General features: G+C 34.2%; 1 protein-coding gene across 2 annotated transcripts; it reads left to right on the top strand.

Annotated features, from left to right (window-relative positions):
- The first annotated feature begins 12119 nt into the window (after positions 1 to 12119).
- Positions 12120 to 20019, top strand: LOC100782844 (NAD kinase 2, chloroplastic). Of its 2 annotated transcripts, none has more exons than XM_006596159.4 (8): positions 12120 to 12560; positions 14385 to 16361; positions 17490 to 17611; positions 17728 to 17869; positions 17962 to 18186; positions 18338 to 18412; positions 19206 to 19307; positions 19410 to 20019. In XM_006596159.4, the coding sequence occupies exons 1-8, from the start codon at positions 12156 to 12158 to the stop codon at positions 19434 to 19436; spliced, it is 3075 nt and encodes a 1024-aa protein (XP_006596222.1). In that variant the 5' UTR covers positions 12120 to 12155; the 3' UTR covers positions 19437 to 20019. The 2 variants fall into 2 exon arrangements, with proteins under 2 accessions (XP_006596222.1, XP_003544706.2); XM_003544658.4 differs by having other exon boundaries at positions 12122 to 12560; positions 19554 to 20019.
- The last annotated feature ends 1446 nt before the right edge of the window (positions 20020 to 21465 follow it).

Here is a 21465-nt window from a genome sequence, read left to right as displayed (position 1 = left end):
TCTCTAATTCTCTATTCTCTCAAATCTCAACTAAGTTAAAGCCCACACAACGACACAACCTCATCGCAACAACGTCATTTTACCACAACAGCTTCCCTTGTTGGCAATCATGACCATACTCATTACTTTCCCTTCATCTTTGATTCTTTTTGTTGATACAACCTTCATCTTTGATTCACGAGATGGAGTCTGGGCATTTTAGAAATATGGTTGTTGTAGAGGCTTTTCCTTTTCTTAGTGTTTTAGAGTTACAAATGTTAAAATGGATTGGTTTATGACCAGAAGTCCACGAAAGTTTGTTTTATTTATTTGAAATTTTTCATTGGATCACCTTCATAATTATTATAGATTATAGATTTCTCTAATAAGGTAATTTTTATCAAATATGACTATAAAAATCATCTAATTTCATGGAAATATTTATATAACCGATTGTATGAATTTTTTATTTCTTAATATTAGACTATTTTTTTTTATTAAAACATATATTGTACTAATTTCATACTTAATTAGTTCATCATTATTGGGCATGTTTGAAACTTATTATATTTGAAATTTTATTTTGTGACCTTTATTTATGAAGACTCTGTTGATTCTTTAATGACAACAAGTCTTGGTAATGGACTTAAATTGGAAGAATGAATGTGTGGAATTACCATAATTTGTGTTGCCAATCTTTTGAGATTTTTTAATGTCTGGTTTGATTTTTTTTATGATTTTTTAACTATAAAATTTTATTGGTTATGAATTATCTTTAAAAAAAGTAATATAGATTGGGTCATGTAAGTCAATTAGTGACTTACCAGGTCAACCCTTGACCTAGTATTTCAGTATTCGACAGAGTCAATGATCGACTAGAGTCTGATAATGCTCCTGCTATGTTGCATGATATTTACGGTTGGGAATTAACATATCAAATTCCCACCTCTATGGACGCAAAATAGGCACTATGCGGAAGCAAAAAATAAAGAGTAAAGAGTAGAAGAATAACACCTGATTTTTTATGTGTAAAACCTTCTCAATGTGAGCAAGGAAAAACCACGGGACCTAGTCTAGTAAAAGATCTCCACAATGAAAGTAGGATTACAAATAGTCTTTCTTTCTCAAGAGGATCACTCGAAAAATCTCACCCTTCTCGGATGGCTATCTCACAATTCTCACCAAGTGTGATGGAAACAACTCTTTCTATCTTTCAGAGGAATACAAGAATTTTCTTACTTTATCACTCTCGAGGAGGAGGGGGGAGGAGGATTCTTGAATAGATTGGATGAAATGGAATACTCCACCAATTCACAAGCCTCCTTATTTATAAGGGATGGAAAGACCCTTCATTCATGAAGAATATGACTCATCATGAGAAAGTGGATAATTAAAGTCCACTAAGCATTTACTTCCTTCAATGCTAGTGGATTTCTTCAAGAGTCATGCCTCTTGGTTTTGTCAACTTATTTTCCACTAAGTGCTTCATTAATTAAGGAATGAATTCCATCAAATCCCCTGTTCCTTTCTTAATTGGAAAACACCATTATACCAGCACCATGGCAACAGTCTTCAACCTTCTTGGTTAGCATACTCTTAATCATCATATCAAACCAATTAACATTTGTATGGATGTTTTAAGCGCAAATGGAAAACATGGGGTTATTGGATAGATGGATGGTACTTTGATTGTATAATTCACCATATAATCATCTTGCCTGTCCTAAGTCACTTACAAAATTCTTCATCCATATAATTTCTTTGAATGCTTCTACTGCAACAATATATTATGCTTTAGTGGTTGATAATGTAATACACTTTTGGATCCTAGAATGCTAGTAAATAGCTCTTCCCACAAAAGTAATCAAATATCGTAATGTAAACTTCCTTGAATTCACATCTCCAGCTATATCTATATTTGAATACCCAATCAGCATGAGATTTCCATTGCCAAAGCACAAGCATCTGTTGGTAGTTCCTCTTAGATACCTTAGTATCCATTTTTCAACTTCCCAATGCTCTTTTCCTGGGTTCAATAGGAATTTGCTCACAAATCCTACAACATAATCAATATTTGGCCTTGTACGTACCATTGCATACATAAGGCTACCCACAACAAATGAATAGGGTCGCCTTGCTCATTTATTCTTTCTCTTATTCATTCTTTCAACTTTGAGACTTGCTCAACTTGAAATTTCCAACCAATTGAACTCGTACAAATCTTGCATTGTGCATATTGAACCTTTCAAAAATCTTCTCAATATAAGCTTCTTGAGATATCCACAACATTCTTTTAGAATGTGTTGAGTCCAAAACCTTTGTGTTTTAATTATGACAAACCTTCTAGACACAAATCATCAACCTTCTAAGTTTATGCCTACTAATGAGTTTGCTTAAGTGTATTTATAAAAGACAAGTTATTTAAAGAACAACAATTGATGTAACTTAGGGCCGTCATGAGTCACTTAAAGGATGATAGGCTTGAAAGTTCAAAACAAGACTCAAAGTGTCCTTGGTTATTTACTACAATAAAGTCAACATGCTCACTAGATGAAGATAAAACTTCAAGATAAAAGAAAGAATCAACAACTAAAGGACAAGAAGAACATTGCTCTGGATGGACCAATTGTGAATGATTGTGAAGAACAACATTGCTCCAACATATTTACAATGAAATTTCATCAAAAGTATCAGTTCTTTCTAGACATCATATATGAAGTTTAAAAAATGTAATTAAGTTGTTCTTAGTGGTTGTGGGAAGCATGAAGAAAGTGCTTCAACTTTCATGAACAAGTCATGGTTTGAAACAAATCTTAATCATGGACAACTTGATATGCGTGAAGTAATTTGAAGACTGATTGAGCTACAAAAGTGCATTTGAGATTATCTCAATGTTTGTGGAAATGTAAGAGAATGATCTACATATTTCATGAAGAAGTGTTGAGCTAATATGGCTTGTATCTTGGACGAAATTGACGATCAAGAAAAAGATGGCATTTTGTCCTTACAATATAACAAAATGATTTAAAGATTGCTTATGTTGTAGTGGTCTAATTGACATGAGACCAATGCCTGAAAGTCAATGATAGAATTCTATACAACTCTCATAAAGACATCAAAAACCAGCTTGGCCATACAAATGGTCAAAGAAATAAAAAAAAGAAATAGTAGCAAGCACAACATGCCACAATAAGCTCACATCAAAATGTTTTGGAATGCAAGTCTGTCATGCCATCTCATCAAATTGTTCACATAAGATGAACATTCGGTGGCTTTCTATCTACATTAGATAAGTCTATCAAAGCAGAACATCATATGCAAGCCAATATATTTACTAATGTTTCAGTGAAAGATAAAAAACGAGCAAATCAGAAACAAGAATTCTGATAAGTTCAAAACAAACTCAGAATGGATGTCTCAACTGTGATTTCAAGTGAGAAGTTTCAAAAGACTTGAATGAAATCCATTTATATGATGAAGTCAGTGCTTCCTGTAGGGGTTTCATGGTCTAAAATTTTAAAATTTTTATAAGATATCATGAGTGTAAAGTAAACACCATCCTATAGACCATACATTACACATGAATCACTAAGGGATTAAAAGGTAGCTTTGTAGTGTGCTTTCAAAGAATAGTTGCTCTTAATCACCAAGCGTTGAAAATACAATACCTCTACTTAGTCCACACAAGCAACGATCATAGCGAGATCTCAATGTTAGTCTATGGTAGACCGATAGGGATTTTATGTGACACACTTTTCTTTCTCAATAATGAATAATGAATTTCATGTAGTGCATCGATTTCACCTTTCGCATATATATAGGAGAGTGATTTTATCCAAATCCCAATTAAATTTTACCTTTATCAAATCCTATTTGATCTCATCAAATCTTATTTGATTTAAATCTATAGATAATTATCTTATAAGATATATATAAAAGATAATTAATTAGACCTCTGAAGATTTCAACCTTACTAAGTGGTAAAGACATCAAGAAGGCCTTACACATAAGATTTATTAAAGGCTACAATAAGCATACAAAATCAGAATGAAGTTGTACTAGAGTTAACATCAAAATGGTGTAATTGAGGACTCTAAGAATGAGAACATCATAATGATACTCTGAAAACATACCATAATCAAGAAAAGAGAGATTATAAGATGACTACTTCATAATGATGTATCAAAGTCAAGATCATAAAGGATATCTACATCAGAATGGAATTGCAACTACATGTCTTCCATATGAAGTCATAAAAGAGAGTTGGCTCATCAGAAGACTGGAGTTGACATCAAATTGTAGACACAATAGATAAATGACTCATTAGAAGACTCAGGTTGATATAATCACATCTTCCATATCCAGCCACGCACACTGAGGGCTCATTAAATGATGGATAATGACAACATTTCAAGAAGCAACAAGTTAAAAGTTGAGACTAATGTGCAACATCAGAATGAAGACTGAAAATACTTTGTGAAGTCTGAACTAAGGACAAAGCACTAACACAACAACAACAACAACCTTCACATATTACTTCAAAATGGTTTGGGTTATACTCACAAAAAAAGAAGAATGATTTGGGTTGTGAAGAAGTGTTTAGATTGTTGGAGTTGAGCTATTTACATTGTCATATCATGTTATCTTCATCAGAAGGAATCTACATTAGAATAGGTCTTTTCTCAGCAAGATTAGAATGCTATTCTGATGTACCTTCAAAATCTCATTAGATTGGTTCTTCAAAAGGGAAAACTTCAGAACAAATTCAAATATTTCAAGTCAAGTACAACTGACATATTTCCACTTATTTAAGAAGTTGTTGCATAGTTAAGGGTCCTATTTCCAACAACTATTTTCTTGGGGTATTTCATACTTGAAGGAAGCTTTTGAAGAGAAAGAAGAAGAAGACCCAACTGTAACATAACGGCTAGTTTGACCTATTGGGTTTATATATTGAAAAAGGACAATGACAAAAGATGAGAGAGAAGGTAGGAGACAACCAACACAATGCAAAAACAAAGTTCATATCCTCTCCATCCTCCATGATCTTCCTATGTGCAAAAAAAAAAAAACAAATCGTGTAAATTATAGTCAAAGCTACAATGAAGATCCAATCCATTAGTGTTTCTTAGTTGTAAAATCCTCTCAAACACTTTCTCCTTGTATGTAATCTGTATGTATGCCAAATTAATCAAGTGAATTAAGTTTGAATGTGAAAGAAGTGATAGAAAAACCCATGAAATGTGGGTAGCTTAGAGAGTCTCTAAAATTGTAACCTGTCGCAACCTATCCTTTGATGGGAGGGCGAGGTGAAATGCCAAAGGAGCGTCTTTCAAAAAAGAAAACGCACGGGAGTCATCACCAACGTTTATTCGAGGAAAACGTTAGAAAAACAAAAAAAAAAGGTCTGCAAATTTTGAAAAGAAGGGTTCAGGAATTGTTTACGCGTAGGGAATGGCAGCCTTTAATCGAGTGTGCAAAAATGTAGCTTCAATGTTATTTAGTTTCCCTTTTTATATTTTTATTTTTTGGGGGTCAACAAGGGTGTTGCCCTTGCTCCTACGTATCCTCAGATGCGATGAAGAATTCAGACCTACGTAGTTCTTTAAGTCTGAAAGTTTGTGTGTTAAATTGATTTTATGTTTTTGAAAGATTGATTTTAATTGTGAACAAAAATTCATTTAAGGCATTGGACCTTGAAACGATGTTTTAAATTTTGAAAAGCGGAGAAAATCGTTAAGGCGTTGGACCTTGAAATGATCTTAAGTGATATTTGATAAAAAGAAGTTAGTTATGAGTTGGCTTTATCTTGGTTTTGTTTATTAACTTTCTATCCTTTCAAAGACAACTTTACAACACTAGTGATCAGTTAAGGTTGAAATTTACAAAGAAAATGAGATCACGGATGATAGATGGAGAAGATGAATGTGCACAAAACACAAGGAGGACCCCTAAGGGTGCATAGATCACATTTAAATATAAAAAAAAAACAAAACTAATTGATGGTCACATGAAGAACACCGAACAAGGAACGATGTAGGATTCAATCACAGCCGTGATTCGGTAGCGCCTCGACTTCGTTTCCTCTTATTCCTTCTTCTTCTCTCTCAATTCTCTCAATATCCTTCAATGCTAACCCTTGGAACCCTTTCCTCAGCCCCCTTCACACCTATTTATAGCAAAAAATGGCATTTGGTGGACCAGCAACTCACCCAGGCGAGCTGGTTCCTTCGCCCCTAAGCAATTTGGGGGCCCAGGCGAGCCAGAGGCTAGCCTGGGTGAGCTGGGGTCGAGAAAATTCCCTGAAAATACCCTTTTGCCCCTTCCTTTTAGTATCTTTCGCATTCTTGATCAAAACATTGAATGATCCTTCGTTTTGTGCGGTAACTGGTGTCGAACCATGCAGTTTGGCTAGCGAGAATAAAAAACATCAATGAATGACAGTCCCAGAACGAAATTAGGGCATGACATAACCAAAAAGGCTATAGTGAAATAATACTTATGATGGTGAAGAGGTATAAGAATACTTGCGTTGTCTCTCCTATGACCAAGTGGGTGTTGTGGTTGAGTGGGTAATCTCCAAGCCAAGGCCTGGTGTGGTGTTGTTGTGAAGAGGTGTTGAAAGTCTAGTAGTTGGCTGGCAAGGTGAAATTCCAGTTGATTGCTAGTCTAGCAGTTTGGTAGTTTGAAAGTCCAGCAGGTGGCTGACAATTGTAAAAATCCAGTAGTTTGTTGGTCCAACATGTTGCTAGTTGTGTTAGCGGAAATCTCGTCCTGTTTTGTGAGGATTGGATGTAGCACAAGATTAGGGTGAATCAATATAAAAATCTTTGTGCTAAATCTCTCCTTTACTTTTACATTATGCTATTTATTGTCTTAAATAATGCATGTGCATTAGAACATTCTAAGCATCATAATGACATATATCAAAATGAGTACATAAAAAGGTTTTCATAACAAGCTTAATTGGTTTGTAAATTGGCATACTTGAACTATATAATATTTGTGATCATACGATTTGTTTTAAACTAATTCAAACATATGCATCAAACTATGAAAGCTTTTTGAAAACATGAAAATCGTTTTGTGCATGAAAAACTTGAAATAGTTCTATGAACAATGTCTTTCTAAGTATAGGATTCTAAACAATAGCATTATGAGTACTTCATGTGCATAACACAAACTAAGTTTTTTTATAATAACAATATTATGAGAAATGTTTTTATTTAAGTAATGATCTTTTGAACATAAGCAAATGTGCATTAACATCAGGTTCTCATAATTAGGGGTGGGTAAGTGGGTCAATCCACCCTGCGTAAGGCCCGCCCATGTAAGCCCACATTGGCAGCGAACTAGGCTAGCCCACCCCGCACTCTTATATGGACCTAATAAATTAGTCAGCTCCCGCCCCATGGACCCCGCAGGTCAAACAAGCTAGTTCGCGGGCCTTGTTTTAAAAAAATATAATTTCAACAAAAATACAACACAATCAAATTAAGTTCAACACAAATATAAATAAAAAATCTAAACAATTAGTAAATTACATCAATAAAATAAATAATGTTTTAACAAAAGAAAATCCAAACAATAAATCTAAAATATGAAACTCTAACATCTCCAACAACAAATGATTCCATATTTGAAGTAGCTTGAGCCTTCTCCATCTCCACATCTTCATCTTCTTTTCCTAAAACTCAAAACAACAATAAATATTAGAATCAACTCAAGTTAAGTGATTAAAAGACAAAACAATTATTACACATTATTTACCTTGTACATCAAATCCTAGCAACCAATTTTTAATACATATCAAGGCTTGCACGTTGTTGGCAAGAAGCCTAGTTCAATATTTGTTAAGCACTCGTGAGCCAATACTAAATGTCGATTCAAAAGTCACAGTTGTAATTTAGATGCTTAAAATATCACAAGCCAACAATGAAAGATCTGGAAACCGAGCTTGATTGTCCTTCCAATATTGCAAAACATCAAGATTGAGATGATATTTATTTGGAAGATTTGCCTCTTCCAAATATGTATCCAGTTGAGATTTACCCACTTGTGACATATCTTCATCTTCAATACTATTAGTACTAGTAGTAGCCATAGTCTCTTGTGATGAACCTTGACTTAAACCAACATTGCTTGTTGTTTCTTTGGAATACATTTGAACATACTCATTATATAGAGTATACAACTTGTGCTCCACAACTTTCAACTTTGCTTGACAAGATATTGGATTAAGACCAAGTTTTGAATAACAATACTTCAAAAGTTTGATTTTAAAGAGTGGATCTAGAATGCACCCAAAGGAAAGCACATTGTTATAATCACTCCAATACTTATCAAACTTTGTTTTCATATCAATTGCCATGGTTCTAATCAACTCATCTTCATTACTCAAATTTTGAAGCAACAAACATTCAATTTTCCACACTTGCATGAAATACAGATTAGATGTTGGGTAAGAGGAACCAGATATCAACTCTGTGATTTGAAAGAAAGGACGTCGAAAATCACACATTTTTTCTCCTCTCTCCCATTCTTCATTAGTAGGATAACTTGAATAGCTCATATCATCAAATGCAAGACTACAAAAAGCACGTCGATATACAAGGTCACTCTCAAGCATTAGAAAAGTAGAATTCCACCTAGTAATGACATCTAAGCACAAACCCATCTTTGTATGAATACCACCAACTTTTGCAACACAAGCTTTAAAAACTTGCATTCTACCCTCTGATCCCTTATCATACTTAATGCTTTCTCTAATTTTGTTTATAGTAGAACCAGCTACTTTCAACCTCTCTTGAACAATAAAGGTTTAAAATGTGAGCACAACATTGGATATGAAAAAATTCACCACCCTTACTAAACCATTATTATGAAAAAGAAGTTTTTCCTTCAAATAGTCTTGCATTTTATCATTAGAAAAATCATTATCCAAAGTTAATGAAAAAAAATTCTGCTCAATCCCTCACTCTTCCAAAAAAAAACCATATATAACTTTAGCCATCTCACGTCTCAAGTGTGGAGGAGGAAAATGAGAAAAATTAAGCATTTTACTATTTACCTTCCAATTTGCATCAACATAATGTGCAGTTAATGAAATATAACCCTTAGAAGTACAAGATGTCCACACATCAAATGTCAAGCTTATTCTACTAGGGACTTTAGACAACATGCATTTCATTTTTTTCTTTTTAAAATCATACAAATTATTCACATTCATGGTAGCAACACGCCTAGAGGGTACCTTCACATCAGGATGCAAATATTGTAATAACTCTTTAAACCTCCTATGTTCAACAAAAGAGAATGGAAGATCATGCTCAACAATCATCATAGATATCATCTCATATACCACACTTTGATCAATTTTTTTAGTTCTTAATCTCCTAGCATGATCAAGAATAATATTTCCAACATCACTATTAGAATGTGTCTTCAAATATACATCACATTTCCCCATATGACATTGTAAGGTTGAAGTCTCATTCTTATTGTCATCGCCCACATAATCTTGCAAACAATATTTGCATTTACTCCTCACTTTTCCATCACTATGTGTAGCAGGTTTCTCAAAAAAATTCCACACGAGTTATGAATAATTTCTAGCCCTCTTTTTTGGCATTTTAGACTCAATGGGTTCATCTTCATGAATAATATTTTCGTGCACATCCACATCAATACTCTCATTGTCATTCTCATCAACATTAACTTCAAAACAATCCATATTTGAAAGCTAAAATAATAAAATTAAATAAACTCAATTCTAAATTCAAATAAATCACACAAAAACTCAATTCATCATGTTTATAACTTAGCAGATCAAGAGAAAGAAAACTCAAACTCAAATATTTATTTATACTGGTTTTTATTTTGATAATGTATAGTTTTTTACACTGAGAATATATAAAATTCACTTTTAAGGATGTCAATTGTTCATATTACAGTAGCAGTGAATCTCTTATGAAACAAGAAAAATGCACCTTAGCAATAGAAAAAGAAAACTGATTTGTTTAATTAGACACTATAAAATGCACTTTAGCAGTAGCACTGAACTGCCCATATTAATCTCATGATAAATTTGCTTGAATATTTTCTTTTCTCGGTCATAAAAAATTTGCACTTCAGAAGTAGTAGTGAACTGTCCATATAAAATGCAATATTTTCTTTTCTCAGTGATAAAAAATATGCTTGAATATGAGTGGCCCTGTTTTGGTGTATACGGCATTATCTACGGAAAATGTTACAAGACACAAAAATGCAGCAAATTCTTTGTACTATGTTCAAATTGTCATCCCAAAGCAAAACAAAACCAAACCCATGTACATTAACTAAAATCTTGAAAGATGCAAACATCTATAATACGGTTTTGATCTTCGATGCATGGAGCTTCTTAAAAGCAGTTTTCTTTTTACATGTATATATCCTTAAATACATTACTATTTTGTGAATGCAGTAGGTAGTTAATTACATGAATGAATCTACATACATGTATATATCCATAGCATCCATTGAGCATTCCGCGAAAAAAAAGCCCCAACAAAGATAGGACAAAAACAAATTCTAGAGAGAGAGAAGAGAAGTACCTTGTATGGTGGCACAATGGTGGCGCGGTGGTGGCCCAGGGCGTGCGACGCGAAGGGATGCGTGATTACGTGAGGCGTGTCATGTCGTGTGGAGAAGAAATGCTGAGTTGCGGCAACCGTGAGGAGAAGAAGAAAGAAACATTGTGCTATGTTGTATGCGTTAATGGTTTTACTCGAATTAGGTTTTCATGGATTGATGGGGAAACTAACGATATTGTGGGTTTACGGGCCAACCCGCATAACTCGCGGGTTAAGCGGGGTGAACCCAAAATATTGCATAATCATGGATTGTTTAAAAAAATCGGTCCGTTAACTGCACAGATTATGGGCCCCGCAGGCCAGTCCATGGACCCAAGCCCGCTTACCCACCTCTACAATCATATCAAATGTTTAATAATGAGTGTTGTGACTAACCAATTAGAGAGCTTAACTATCTAAGTTCTTGAAACTCTATGTCATGACTTTCTCAACACCAAGGTAATCTCAAGTAAAAGTTTAGAAAGGTTAAAGTTTTAGGAAAAGTTGGCAAAGTCACAATTCAACCCCCCCTACTTATGACGTTTTGATCACTTCAGAACAATCTCTAGTAATCTTCATTCCTAGGATCTTCTTCACTGCACCCAAAGCAACATGGCAAAAGACTTGCTCAATCTTCTTGAGAGCATCTATTCTTGTCTTGTTTTCCCAACAATCAACATATAGTAAAAGCATGATGGACTCACCATTTTTGTAGTTTTTCACAAATACACAATGGTTTGCATAGGTCTTCTTGAAATTGTGTTGGGTCATGAAAAGATTTAACTTTTTGTACCATTGTCTTGCAACTTGGTTAAGACCATAAAGGTTTTTCTTCAAACAACACACTAAGTGTTCTTTACGTGGTTCTTCAAAACCTTATTGTTGCTCCATATATATTTCTTTTTCTAGGTCTCCATTTAAGAAAGTTGTTTTGACATTAAGTTGCTCTATCTCCAAGTCTAGTTTGGCAGGTAGACCAAGGATTGCTCTAATAGATGTCATCTTCATCATCGGTAAGAAGATCTCTTCAAAATCTATGTTTTTCTTCTGGTCACACCCTTTCACAACAATTTGTGCTTTATACATAGGGTTTAGGTTGTTCTCTTCTGTCATAAGCTTGAAAACCCATTTGTTTCACAACGCCTTTGGTCCTTTTGGCAATTCCATCATAACATAGGTTTGGTTCTCCTTGGAGGACTGAATTTCTTCATTCATGGTTTGTAACCATTTTTCTTTTCCTTTCATCTCAATGGCTTCTTCAAAGCTTTGAGGTTCTATTACACATTTAAGTGATAAGTAAAATACATGATAATTAAAAATATGATATAAAATATGCAAAAAAAAATACTCCAGTGACAAAATTTACAATATAATTATAATAGGTGATAAAATATGCAATAAAACTAACGTATTTTTATTATGAAAATGAAAACAACAGTGAGATAAATAAGATGGTGCCATGGTGAGCTGGGCCAATGAAATGTGAACAAGGAAAATGGACAACGAGAAAGAAAAATCGCTAAAATTTACGAAAGAGCATAATTGGCAAATGTCCATAGACCGGACATGTTGTCTCCACCACCAAAATTATTACTGTATTATCCTCCGGCATATTCCAACCACAATAATATTTCCTTTTTCATTTTCATTTGGCCAAATAACATCATCATAATCATAACGATCCAAAAAATTAAAAATAAAAATCAAAGAACCATTTTTTTTTTTTTTTTTTTTATTTTGTGGATCGTTGTTAGAACTCCGATGGTAGCATGTATCGACATGGCATTCTCGGCGGACATGACCGCAGCTCTGTCACCCTCGTACCAGTGTTTCTTCAAGCCCCCTCCCTCGGGCTTGGGCTTGGGCTTTGAGTTTCAGAGGAAAGGAAGAAGGCTCCGTAGACACCTCAACTTGGTCATCAGCGCCCAACTTTCCAACTCCTTTTCCTTGAGTTTCGGTCTCGACTCTCAGGTTCGTTTCTGTTTTTTTTTTTTTTTCTATGTAACCTTTTCTTTCTTCAGTTTTGTTTTATTATGAATATTCACTGGCTTATGCATAATCTTTGTCGGAAACCCGACTAATCAGCTTCAGTGGAGTTCTCCCCTCTCCACCATTGTTTTCTTTGTTTAGTTAATGATATGATATCTTGGTTTCAGCTTGCAACTTTTTATTTTTATTTTCTTAAAGTTTCTTTCACTGTATATACACACTTGATTAAGCAATTCAGACGTGAACACATTAATTTGGTAATGGTAATAAAAAATATTAATTAAAGTAACGGTGGGAATAACAATATCCTTTTGAAATTATTTTCATGTTATTTTGAATTTTTTATTAGTTGTGTCTGGGAGGAACAATACTTTATCAGGACAAGTTTTTTAATTTAGATTATTAAGATGCTCAGTGGCTTAAATTTTATTGTGAAATATTGTGTTTGAGGGTAGATGATACATTCTCCTTGTTGGGGAGTTTAAATAATGCTATTTTTTTTTAATTATTAATTGATTGTCGTCTGGTGTGATATTAGCTAAGAAATCGTTCTGGTTTGTATGACCATATTTTGAAAGGTAAGTTTTGGGAAAGGAAGAAACTTATACGCAGTATGCTATTAGTAATACTCTCTAATTAGAATTGGAGTTTCACTTCTATAATCTGCATAATAAATGTTTATATTAAATATCAGCAAACAGGTTCCCAAAGGTGGAACTCTAATTCTGATAGGAGAACAACACTAAAAACAACTAAGGAATTGCCTTTGAGTTTTGTCCTTTAAATCAGTGTTCTTGTGGATAAAAAGCTTTGATATGGAGACCATTTTTACTTGGAGATTGGTTCGCATCACATGTAATAGTGTGTTTGTTTTAAATTTTAATAGATTTGATTATGAAATAATTGATTTTAGAAGAAATTGTTTTGAAAGCATTGGGGTTAAAACAAAAATTTTGTTTTGGGAAATGATATCATTTTAAAGGTCAGTTTAAAAGAATTGACGTTGTATGGAACTTTTGATAGCAAAGTAGAATTGCGTTAGCAATGTAAATATTGGTGCGTTTTGTGGTTTCACACCTAAAATCAGTTCTTGTCAACGGAAAAGTTATAAGAATTTACTTCTCTAAAAATCAACTCTACAAAATTGATTTTGGATACCCAAAATCTAAAACAAACACTTAGATTTACTATTTAATTCCATTTTATCCAAAATGGCTATAATCAGTTGCTGAAATTTTTGTGCGTGTTGAACTGTTTGCCTTAAAATGAGGGGAATTTATTCTTGCTCATTTTTTCATGTTCTTGCAATGTGGTTTCTTGTTCATCCAGTATCGCCGATGAACTCTTCACTCATAGTGGTATGAAGTAAGAAATGCAAATATGGAAATCATTTTTCCTTCTCTCTGAATTTTGCACATGCTTAACATGTTTCATCTCTGTGCAATGTGGTTGCTTTTGTCATTCTGTTATTTCCTTTTTTTTTTAATGTGCACTTGGCCAATCCTAATGCATGCTACTAGTGAAATCATTTTGCTTTATTTTCTTAGTTACTTTGCAATATGAACAAATGGGCATTGCTGTGTACATCTAAAGCCTGGAATATCAAATTCAACTTCAGTGAATTTATTTTCTTAATTTTGTATTTGTGCTTTATTAGCATATTGTTATTAGTGTCTTTGTCATCTTATTCTTTGTTTTTATTTTGTTTAATATTTCAGTTTATATGCATCATGATTTAACTCCTGTAATTCATGTCATGAACTGACATCCATCTTTCGAATTTGTTTTTGATACTTTTCTTTTTAGAACTTGAATTCCTTCCAGTCCAATGATCCATCACAGTTGTCTTGGATGGGTCCAGTTCCAGGTGATATTGCTGAAGTTGAGGCATTTTGTAGGATCTTTAGGAATTCAGAAAGGCTTCATTCTGCATTAATGGATGCATTATGTAACCCATTGACTGGTGAATGTAGTGTCTCATATGAGGTTCCATCCGATGAGAAACCTCAACTAGAAGATAAAATAGTTTCTGTCCTTGGATGCATGATATCCCTTGTGAACAAAGGCAGGGAGGATATTCTTTCTGGAAGATCCTCAATTATAAATTCCTTTCGTGCTGCAGAGGTTAGCACAACAGACGATAAGCTCCCCCCACTTGCTCTTTTTAGGAGTGAGATGAAAAGGTGTTCTGAGAGCTTACATGTTGCTCTTGAGAACTATTTAATACCTGATGATGATCGAAGCTTAAACGTGTGGAGAAAACTTCAAAGACTGAAGAATGTCTGCTATGATTCTGGTTTTCCTCGTGGGGAGGGATGTCCTTGTCACACACTATTTGCAAATTGGAATCCTGTATATTTATCTGCTGCTTCTAAAGATGACTCGGAATCCAAAGACACAGAGCCGGCCTTTTGGACTGGAGGTCAGGTAACAGAAGAAGGCCTAAAGTGGTTACTGGATAAAGGATATAAAACCATTATAGATCTCAGAGCAGAGACTGTAAAAGATAACTTCTGTCAAGCGGCTCTGCAAGATGCTATTTCATCTGGAAGAATTGAATTGGTAAAAATCCCAGTTGAAGTTAGGACTGCACCTACAATGGAACAGGTTGTGCAGTTCGCATCTTTTGTTTCAGATTGCAGCAAAAGGCCTATTTATCTTCACAGCAAGGAAGGAGTTTTGAGAACATCTGCCATGGTCTCCCGATGGAGGCAGTACATGGCTCGATCTTCATCACAGATTGTTTCTAATCCACCAGTTACACCCTATGACATGTTATTATGTAATACAAATGGTTCTGCAAAATCTTGGGACTCTTCAATGACTGCAGAGAGATCCTCCCTGGAAAAGGATATCAATTCATTGCAAGAGAGTTTGAACTCAACTCATAATTCTGTTGGAACATTTGACAGGAGTACCTCTCAAAAGAAGTATAATGGTAAACCACAAGGTACTACAGCCATGAGTAAAGTTTCTACTGATAACAGGGAATTATCAGAAGCCACTGCTGCTAAGGAAGAACGATCTTTTCCACGTAACTTCAGCAAAATTAACCCTTTAAAAGCTCAAGTTCCTCCTTGTGATATCTTTTCCAAAAGAGAGATGTCAAAATTTTTGGGAAGCCAGAAGATCTCACCACCCTCTTATGTCAATTATCAGAGTAGAAGGTCAGAATGCTCTCCGCAACCAAGGAACATGAATGTCACAAGACTACAGGGAGGTGTGACTGTCAGCACTAGTGATAATCTCATACCTAAAATTGTAGGTTCAGAAAGTTCAAATGGATCAGCCCGTGTTGATCATCCATCTAGAGAGACCCAGATTACAGTTAGCGACAATTGGGAGGTAGTGAATGGGAGTATTTCTAGTTCTGTTTGGACAACAGTAAATGGATTTAGTGAACAGGAAATGCATTACATGACTAATGCCAATGCTTCCAACATTGTGAAGGACGATTTTGATAATGTCACAACTAACTCTCAAAGGATTGAAGATCGTATGGTTAAGGATAGGTTAGCCTTAAATGACGACGACATGGGATCCGTTGAAGGAGATATGTGTGCTTCTTCAACAGGAGTTGTAAGAGTGCAATCGAGAAAGAAAGCTGAGATGTTCCTAGTTCGAACAGATGGATTTTCTTGTACCAGAGAAAAAGTGACTGAATCTTCTTTGGCATTCACTCATCCTAGCACCCAGCAGCAGATGCTTATGTGGAAGTCTATGCCAAAGAATGTGTTATTGCTGAAAAAGCTGGGGGAAGAACTAATGGAAGAAGCAAAAATGGTAATGATTTTCTAAGACTCCAAAAAGCATGAAAGTGATTCAAACTTCAAAGAAATGGTCGTCTTTGGTATTTCTATGGTCTTCACATTAGAGTGTTTAGGAACAATATATTTGCGCAAAGATTTAGCATTCAACATGACAAACATTGGCATTGTTTTCCATCTTCTATGATTATAGTTGTATCTTTGATTAGCCTTATATATTGATAATCATCTCCCCCATTAATCTAAAGAGCCAAAGTTGGTGGATTGTGGTTGAGCTGAGCTTTTAGTGAGAGGCTTGGGCTTGGTTTGCCTCATGTAGTAAATAAATTGAGCTTGAGATAGGGATGAAACCTATTTAATAGACTAGCCTAGCTCGAGAATTACTCCTTGGCTTGACTATTTAATATTCATATAATAACAAAATATAAAAATGTTTTATAGTTATATGTTATATTGTTTTATTATTTTAAATATATTTTATATCTATTATATAAATACTTTTCATATTATTTGCAATTATATAATTATGGGACAGATATCTATGGAATTTTTGTATATGTTCTCAATAGAAGGTTGTATTATATAAGATTTCATTTAAGCTTTGGACTCGTTTAAGGTTAAGTTCATTTATATGTGCTCATTATGATAACCAACTATTTATGATTTTTTATTATTTATTTTAATCTCTCAAGCTTCAGATATTTTGAATTTCTTGATAAAAGAATGATTAATGATAATTATAAAACCCAAAGCTATAACAATTTTGTTTGTCCCTATATTGAGTTCTATTTCTAAGGATTTTTCAAATACGGAAAATTGGAGAGGTGAAAAATATTGGTTAAGTAAAAGTGTTACATTTGCAACATTTTGATGTAAAATATAGAAAATAGGTTACTGGAAATTTTCTGCTCAGCAATGTTTTGGGATGACTGGATCTAGATTTTCAATAATAAGAATGAACCAGAAAGGAGATTAAATCTACTTCCTTATCTAATAAAATCTGTTAGGGAACAAAAGGCTGGAGTAGTTTTGAGCTTTGAATGGTATTTAAGAACACTTGGTCAGTCTTTAATTCATATGGTAATTGTGAGTATTTAATATATTATGAACTTCTGTAAATAATTTGACTATATCTAATCTGCAGGTTGCTTCTTTTCTTTATCACCAAGAGAAAATGAATGTTCTTGTGGAACCTGATGTGCATGACATATTTGCTAGAATTCCAGGCTTTGGATTTGTTCAGACCTTCTATAGTCAAGATACCAGGTACTGGAGTTTGTAAATCTATATGAAATAATGGCTTCAGAGCAGTTTTTCTGTTCCAAAAAATAGCCTTTCTTTCATTCAAAGTTTGTTTAACATATCAAGTGTCTTGGATTCAGTGATCTACACGAGAAAGTAGATTTTGTGGCCTGCTTGGGTGGAGATGGCGTTATACTGCATGCATCAAATCTATTCAGAGGTGCTGTTCCCCCTATTGTGTCATTTAACCTTGGCTCCCTTGGTTTTCTGACTTCTCATGATGTAAGCTTTCCAAAATCATATTTTATTTTATCATAAAATAATATAGATAGCTATATTTCATTTGTTTGACTTCTGTTCTGCTCTGTCTGCAGTTTGAAGATTACAAGCAAGACTTACGACAAGTCATCCGTGGAAATAATACACGAGATGGTGTGTATATTACTCTTAGAATGCGTCTCCGATGTGAAATTTTTCGTAAAGGTAAAGCAATGCCAGGGAAAGTATTTGACATCCTCAATGAGGTGGTTGTTGATCGGGGTTCTAATCCATACCTTTCAAAGATTGAATGCTATGAACATGATCGACTTATAACCAAAGTGAGTTCTATTGTCTTTATTATGTGCTCTCTAGATATCTATGCATTTTTTTATTCTACAATGAGAACACTCTATTTTGAAATTTCATATCTCCAAACACCTTTATGAAGCAATGGCATACCTTCTGTATGACGCGTGTCATGTCTTTCAGGTACAAGGTGATGGAGTCATTGTGGCCACCCCTACAGGAAGTACTGCCTATTCTACAGCTGCTGGAGGTTCCATGGTAAGCTTGTGTTAGAGTTTTACTCATTATGGAATTATTAGATGTCTTGACCTGATATTCTTGCCTTTGACCCAATCTTTTCTCTCATGCTTTCTCTGCACAAGAAAGGTAATATTGTGTTGAGGTGGCTTCCATATTTTACAGCATTGCACTATAGGTGGAAACTTAAAAGATAACTAGATGAGATTCTTTATAATGTAACAAGGAGGTAGTGAATCTAGTGATATTGTTCAAGTTATAATCCTCTTTTTCCTATTGTGCAAATGTCGGTAGACAATGCTGAATGAGTTGCAGTGCACAATATCTAAACATTGTTATGTGTATTTTGTTTTCTTCTCTCAACTTTTTCCCTTTTGTGAAATAAATACCTAAATAGAGTTCTCCTTTCATTCTTTGCTTCCTTAAAAATAAGGTATCCCTTGAAGAGAATATACTTTATTTTACGCTTCCAATTGTAGCTTAGCTTCTAGCATGTGAACCAAAAATAGTAAATATATGTAGAAAGAGTAAATCAATCTTTAGATGTCATAAAGTAAACACTTATTCCTCTTCCAGACAGTGGATGAAGAACTATTTTGTCATAGTTTGAATTATTATAGAGACATAGAAGTCATCTTGCTCTTGTATGATTTTATGTCATAGAACTTCTCAAATACAATATATGTGCATCTTCTAATAGCATGGTGTCGCCGTGTCGGTACAATATATGGACCAATATATGCTTTATAATTTATACTGGAATTCCTAATTGCTTTCCTTGCTGTTTTTATCTAATGCCAAAAGAATACTGCAGGTCCATCCAAATGTTCCTTGCATACTGTTTACCCCAATCTGTCCACATTCACTCTCATTTAGGCCAGTTATACTTCCAGATTCTGCTCAACTAGAATTAAAGGTGAAGTTAAATCATTCTTTCTCTCCTAAAATAATCATATTGGATCTTAATATTTTGTGGCTTATGATGTGTCTTCTATGCCCTATGTTTTCCCTTTTGAAGTTAACTAGCATCTCCGACATGTGTTAGAAAAAGATACGTGACGAATTATGATCAGAGACTCAGGCGTTCATTTGTGATTAATAATTCAGGGTTTAGTAAAAGGATGCAAGTTACATACTTAACATGGGTTTACTAATATAACAGATTCCGGATGATGCAAGAAGTAATGCTTGGGTTTCATTTGATGGGAAGAGAAGGCAGCAACTCTCGAGAGGTGATTCTGTCCGAATATCTATGAGCCAGCATCCCCTTCCAACTGTTAACAAGTTTGATCAAACAGGTGATTGGTTCAGTAGCTTGATTCGCTGCCTAAATTGGAATGAGAGGCTTGATCAAAAGGCTCTGTAATGCATGTGAAAGTGAAGAACAGAGGTGCATTACCCTAACGTGAGGACAGGGCTTGTATAATTACTGTACAGCTTGTACATTGAGATTACAGAACTTAGATACATAGCAGATACCTCCACTTTATTACATTGGCTACAATTGTGAAGATAGGGTTTGCCAATGTTTTTTCAACATGTCATAATGGCAAGAAGCTGTTGTATATACATTTATAAAAAGTAGTAAATTTTTTATCTTAGAGGCAGCTCTTTGTTCCATCTGAAAATTTGTCTGTTTTCTAGACTTCTTTATCTTCTTGTTATGCAACAATGTGGGAAGCAGAAACTGAAATTAATTCACTCATTTGTCAGCTGACTGAATTGCAACATCTAGCTAAGTAATTGTCATTTCCTTGCCAGGATTTTAAGATTTGCTAGTGTCTCGCTATTTGGTGACTTTCTAAGATATGTATTAGTCTACTTAAAATGCATGGAGTCTACTTAAAATGCATGGAAGTATAATTTGGACCAATCATCAGCCGACGAAAGTGACTGTGAGGCTTCACCTAAAGAAAAACAAACTATGCGCACCTAAAAAATAGAAAAAAAGGAAGAAAAAAGCTGCATTTTGTTATTTTCATCACTTTAGAGCATACATTTAGTAGTAGGTATTTCAGACACGGTTTAACTCACAAATGCATTTGTTCTTTCTCTTCAACATGATATCTAATGTGTGGCACAATCTATTCCGACATACATATTTATATAATATTATACATAAAAATGCAGAACTAATTAAAGAGATTTATTCAATAAACATAAAAGAGTTCGTGTGGGTAAAAGGTTCACATCCACATTAATTATCAAATTAAAAACTTATCAAATAAGGGTATGAAAATATTTTCGGCTCAAAATAAGTTCATTTAAGTTTACAGAAGAACTCAAGTTAAGTAGTAAAATAAAATAAAGTGTCATGTTTGGAACATCGTGTAATTAAAATAGAAACTCATGCCTCAATGTTACATCCTATCAGATCATTGTGTCCTGACGTCTTCTAGCACGAGGTTCCTTAAAGCAATCCACTTAGTCATATGCTCTCATGAATACAAGGTTCAAGATCATCATAGGATTCAAATACAAACAATACACGGGAAGTAAGTTATCACATTCCTAAATAGGAAGAGATAAACGAAGACACATATATATAGTATAAGTATAACAAGCCCAACTTAGCATAATTTACATCATTTTACAACTCATTGAGTAGCATTACTTGTTCCAAGGATTTAATCACAAAATTACATTCCACACCTTCACATTAATCACATGTTCAGAATAACAAATCTTAAGTACAACACAACATCTCACACTCACAATTTATTATCCATCATCACGTAGCAAGTTATAATGATCATTACACAAATGTTATGTAACAAATACACTAAAACTCAATCGTATATGTAATGTGGTATCATGTCAATGAAAAACGACATCAGGACACATATGAATACATAACAAGAATGCTCCAACCATATGAGATCAACATAGGCTTAGAGAAGCACTCAAGTCGAGTGTATTTACCCCCAAGGCCTAGACTCTGAAGAATCCGTTAGGGCCTCATCTTATTGATTCAAGTCCAACCCCTAAAATAATTTTTGCATGTAGACACTACTCATGAATTATACAATACCCACGACCTCACACTTATTTTCAAACACATTTAACACAATGCG

This window comes from Glycine max, chromosome 14, assembly GCF_000004515.6.
Source record: "Glycine max cultivar Williams 82 chromosome 14, Glycine_max_v4.0, whole genome shotgun sequence".
Taxonomy (NCBI): Eukaryota; Viridiplantae; Streptophyta; class Magnoliopsida; order Fabales; family Fabaceae; genus Glycine; species Glycine max.
The sequence above is the reverse complement of the archived record's forward strand: the minus strand, read 5'-3'. Positions and strand labels throughout refer to the sequence as shown.